Raw genomic sequence first — 5,471 nt, 5'->3', positions numbered from 1 at the left:
AACCCAAAAACGTCTACAGGACCAAAAAGCAATGTGTGATTCCAGCCAGATGAGGAGAGCAGGCTCCAGGCTGGTGTTACCAGCAGGACCCTCTCAGCACCCTTCCCTTTGACTCCTTAACTTGCATGGTTGAAGCCGCAGTTGCTTTCCCAATCCCAGCAAAGCCTTCCCCTAATTACACCCCAGCCAAGTGTGTGGGAAGCCTCAAAGATGTTTTTGAAAAGCCAGAGCACCACCAGTGTCCTGATCTATAATTAGGCAGCCAAGCCCTTCACAGAGGACATGTTCAAGGAGGAGAAGAGGAAGAGAATTTTATATGCACTGCTTCGTCCAAAAAAAGATTATGAAAGGCAGAGCAAAAACTATTTACCAGTCTTCGGGGGGAAATTAAGTTCATTTCATTCAGTCAAAGCTGAAGCAGATGTTCAATATTGGTGTGTAGGCCTCAAGATCTGCTACATCCCAGCTTCCAGGCAACGTGAACGTTTTGGGGCAATCTGGAGAGCCAGGGATGTAAAAAGAGGGGAAACAAAAAAAAACCCAAACACCCAAAGTCACAACTCAACTCCTAATTTAGTCCATCTGCCACTCACGGAACAGACCCTCAGCACTGAAAGGCCCTACTGAAAAAATGAAGTTGCATGTGAATAGATGAGCAGTCTTTGAAAAGTTCCTCTGGATTTTGTTCCTGGCTGGTGATTCCCACGCTGCTTTGTAAAGATGGTTGAGATGATTGCAGTGACAACCGAGACTCTCCTCCGATACAGAATCTAGTCCAGAGGGCTTACTTACACAGTAAGCAAGACATCTTACGTAACTGAAGATTGCAGGTTCTCCTCCTCCATGGTAGCAGCTTTCAGAAAGCCACCCAAGCTGCCAAGAGGACAAGGAGAAAGGCCCAGCTCATTTCTTCTGAAAAAAACCCATGATGGAGACCTGTTTGTTGGCCCTGTTGGCAGCGGCTGCCCCTTTCTTCAGGTTCTTCCTTTCTTCCTTTGGTTCTTTCTTCACAGGCAGTGGAGGTTGTTTGTGTGGAGCTGGTGGCTTGGACTTGGCAAAGTCATCCTCACTATCTGTGCAGGATTCGCTCTCGTAAACCTTCTCAGTCACTGGTTAAAAGAAAAGAAGAAGAGATGATGATGGTTAAGCTGGTGTATCAAAGAGCAGAGACCTCCCTACTGCAGCCCTTCAGCTGGAAATGGGAAGGGTTGGAAGGGACCTCTGGAGATCATCTCCCCCAGCCCCCCTGCTCCAGCAGGTCACCCACAGCAGGGTGCCCAGGGTGGTGTCCAGGTGGGTCTGGGATCTCTCCACAACCTCTCTGGGCCAGCCTCTCTGGGCAGCCTGCTCCAGGCTCGGCCACCCTCCCACCAAAGAAGTTTCTCCTCCTGCTCCTGGGTTCCAGTTGGTGCCTGTTGCCCCTTGTCCTGTCTCTGGACACCACTGACAAGAGTCTGGCCCCAGCCTCTTGCCCCCCAGGGCCCTTCAGCTCTTGCTCAGCATTGATCAGATCCCCTCTGAGGCTTCTCTTCTGCAGCTCAGCAGCCCCAGGGCTCTCAGCCTGTCCTGGCACAGAGATGCTCCAGGCCCCTCAGCAGCTTTGCAGCCTCCACTGGACTCTCTCCAGTAGCTCCTGGTCTCTCTGGAACTGGGGAGCCCAGAACTGGACCAAATAGTCCCAAGGTGGCCTCACTGGGACAGAGCAGAGGGGCAGAAGAACCTACCTCGACCTGCTGGCCACACTCATCTTCATTCACCCCAGTGCATGAAGAATCCCAGAGTTAGGTTTTCATTAAGCTTCCAGAATTGGGAGCTTCAATGTCATGCAGCTCTTTCAGAAGAGCTTGATGTCACACACACCTTAATTTGCCAGCCATACGCACACCTTCCAGAGCAGCCCCAAGGCTCCCCACTGGGGAACGGCTCTTGAGAGGACACTTCCCTCTTCAAAGCTATTTAGGTGCTGTCCTCTTCTAGAGATAAGGTCCAGCTGCACTGGAGACCTCCACAGCTAAAACAATTCTCTACCAGTGACTACCGTAGCCATCAATCTGTCCTGCAGAGGCTGAGAAGCAGGTGTCAGAAGTGGTGACTCTGAACGAGATCAGAAGTTGTAGTTTAGCATTAGATGATAGAACATCTACCTTACAGTTAAAAGCCACCATTCTGACTTGGTCTCATTTCCACAGCGGCCAAAGACCAGATTGTCCTGAAACCGTGGGATGGTTTTGGTTGGAAAAGACCTTGAAGATCATGGAGTCCAACCATTCCCCCAGCACTGCCAGGTCCCCACTGACCTATGTCCCTCAGCACCACATCTCCACGGCTTGGAAACCCCTCCAGGGATGGGGACTCCACCACTGCCCTGGGCAGCCTGGCACAGCCCTGGAAAATCCCTTCTGGGAAGAATTTTTTCCTAATATCAAACCTCAACCTCCCTTGGTGTAACTTGAGGCCATTTCCTCTTGTCTTGTTGCTTGTTTCTTGGGAGAAGAGCCCGACCCCCACCTGGCTCCAGCCTCCTGTCAGGGAGCTGTGGAGAGCCAGAAGGTCTCCCCTGAACCCAGCTAAGTGAACCCACAGCCAGTCCCAGCCTTCCTTCTCCAGCACCACACACATCAGAGGGTCAGGAGAAGAGCAAAGAATCTCAGAGACAAGAAAAGGAACCCAGATCTTGGGGGCAGCTTCTTTCCATGCAGGTTGGGTGAGTGGGGCAACAATAAAGAATTCCCTTAGAAAAAAGAAAAACCCATAAAAAGCCAAAGTGGTGCTGGAAACCTAGGGCTGTGGCTGCAGGGATTGCCAGCTCGCTGCTGTCAGCTTCTGCTGATGGAGAGCTCTGGGATATAAACCACAGCGCAGGGAAATGCAGCCGGAGTCAGCTCCAGCGATGTCAGCCACGGTCAGATGGTAGGAAATGTTGCTGTATTGCCTTTCCCAGCAGTGCCTGGGATTCTTCTAGTAAGCCATTTTTATTCAGCGACTGGATTCTTTCAAACAGATGTCCTAACTTCCTTTCTTCTGGGAAACTGGCTTTCCCTTGTATTAATGCAGCAAATTCAATCGGGTTTTCTCTGCAGCCAGAGGCCAGGAAGAGGAGTGGCCTGACACCCTGCCCCGGGGCTGTAAACCCACCCCACCCCTGCCAAGCCCTGACAGCCCACCCGCCACCTACGGAGCTTTAAAACCTTCTCTCCCCCATCAGCAACTCTGAAATCCCCACTTAATCCCCTCCCAGTGCAAGGGGATGCCATTTAGAGCCTTTTTTTTTTTTTTGACCCAGCTCTCAGCCGAACTTCAAAATTCCCTGTCTGCAGCAGCCATGGGCACAAGGAGAGGGAGTTAGTGATGCTCAGCTCACAGCCAGACTCCCCAAAATCATGGTAACTCCAAGTGTGTGAGCTCTTAACTGAAACCAGTGCTCCAAGATGAATTTACCCACAAAGTGCAGATACTGACCAATAAACAAGCCCACACGAGTCCTTTCAAGCTTCAGGTAGTGCGAGGTAGACGTGCACTAGCTGCAAACCTCAGTCACTCCCCTTTGCTTGTAGGCTATGGGCAGGAACTCGACTGAGCCCCACATGCAGTCTGGAAACCTGCCCTGGACTTCACTCCACAGGTATTTTAATTGCTCAGCTTCCCTCAGGGCTAATGCCTACACAGTTTTGGGGTTTTGACACCGATTACTTACGACTGCAGAACTTGGGAAAATGATCACTGAAAATCCTGGAGAATTCTCCAATACAGCCTAAGCCTAAGGTTAAGACTGAAGGTCTCCTAAAAGCTAGTCCCTGGTAAAAACACAGACAGCAGGGAGAGGGGGGAAAAAAAAAAAACTTACATTTTAAATAACAACAATTTACATTAGCCTGGGGATGTGGAAGTTCTTCGGCCTTCAAACGATTAGGCCTGGGCATGGAAAGGGTGGGAAAGGGAGGAGAAGCTGGACAAGAACCAGACAAGCTCTGCGCAACAGAGCGCTGGGTTGAAAGCAGCATCTCCTCCCTGCCCAGCTCCTCAGCATCCCAGCTCCATCCCTCCCTCCTTCCCAGAGGATCCAGCACCCAAAAGCACAACAAGGGGCTCATGTCTCCCTTGTCACAGCTGCGAGCTGTAAAAGCAGAGGTCTGGATTTCACAAGAGACTATTAAACTCTTTAAGGGTAGGGAGAAGAGAAGAAAAGACTATCTTCTCAGCCAGGTAGGCTTGGAAGGGTGGAAGAGATGGAGAAGAGCACCCTTTGCTGGAAGCTGAGCCTGGAACAGCCGTTACTGTGAGCTCTGGATGAAGGCTGTGTTCAACTCAACACCCCCAGCTAAGGCTTCTTTGTTTCCAAGGGTTTGAATGGTTCTGTCTGGGATGGGAGAGCAAAACGCCCCATAACACAACTAGTCAAAGGAGGCCAGAGCTTCATGCAAGTCCAGCTCTTCAACAATCACAGAATCATTCTGGTTGGAAAAGACCTTCAAGATCATCAAGTCCAACCATCCCCCAGCACTGCCAGGTCCCCACTGACCCATGTCCCTCAGCACCACATCTCCACGGCTTGGAAACCCCTCCAGGGATGGGGACTCCACCACTGCCCTGGCAGCCTGGCACAGACCTGGACAACCCTCAAGGGCAAGAAATTGTTCCTCAGGGCCAACCTCAACCTCCCCTGGGGCAGCCTGAGGCTGTTTGCTCTTGTCCTGCTGCTTGTTCTTTGGGAGAAGAGTCCAACCCCCACCTGGCTCCAGCCTCCTGACAGGGAGCTGTGGAGAGCCAGAAGGTCTCCCCTGAGCCTCCACAGCTCCAGGCTCAGCACCCCCAGCTCCCTCAGCTGCTCCTCACCACACTTGGGCTCTAGACCCTTCCCCAGCAGTTTCATGGCCTTTCTCTGGCCACGCTCCAGCCCCTCAAGGTCCTTCTGGGAGTCAGGGGCCCAAACATCAAACCAACAATCCAGTACTTCAGATTTCAGTGACCAGCACAGGCAGTTACTGAGGGCTTGCTTTAGGGTTCTTCAAAGGAGACACACAAAGCTAATAGGAAACATAAGACAACTGCACAGACAGGTGCAGACAGACACAGGCTGACTCACATCCAGGCAGCTCCAAGTCTGGGCCAAGCAGCCTGTATCTATCTACGCTTGTGCACCATGAAAAAGCTGCACAACAGCAACAGATCTTCTAGAACTGGCTGAGAGCCCTGGACATCCACGCAGAGCAGTGGGGCTGGAGAACATTAAGCATCCCCTGCAATTGAGCTGACAACAGTGCTACAGAAACCACACTCCACTCCTGAAGTTTTGAAATCTTCAGGAAAAAAAAAAAAAAAAGACAAAGGTTCTGAACGCCTGCAGCTCCACTTCAAACGTGGGACAGTTGAGTGGTGTTACACAGCTTGCTCCAGGTCACAGGAGGAAGCAGCATCCAGTCAGGCTGGACATGCAACACTCCAAGCTGGGGCAGAGGGGCTGGAAAGTGCCC

The 5,471-nt window shown here is 51.5% G+C and overlaps 1 protein-coding gene across 1 annotated transcript in view; it reads right to left on the bottom strand.

Moving 5' to 3' along the window:
• Positions 1-903: 903 nt before the first annotated feature.
• The window catches only part of POLD3 (polymerase (DNA-directed), delta 3, accessory subunit), a 37,820-nt gene continuing 33,252 nt past the window's right edge, over positions 904-5,471 (bottom strand). Inside the window, exon 13 of the mRNA XM_008940423.1 lies at positions 904-1,109. Within this exon, the coding sequence (XP_008938671.1) occupies positions 904-1,109 (206 nt within the window). The remainder of the gene's footprint in view (positions 1,110-5,471) is intronic.

The sequence above is a fragment of the Merops nubicus genome, unplaced genomic scaffold (assembly GCF_000691845.1).
Source record: "Merops nubicus isolate BGI_N331 unplaced genomic scaffold, ASM69184v1 scaffold7125, whole genome shotgun sequence".
In the NCBI taxonomy this organism is placed as follows: Eukaryota; Metazoa; Chordata; class Aves; order Coraciiformes; family Meropidae; genus Merops; species Merops nubicus.
This window is presented reverse-complemented; position numbering and strand designations above follow the sequence as displayed.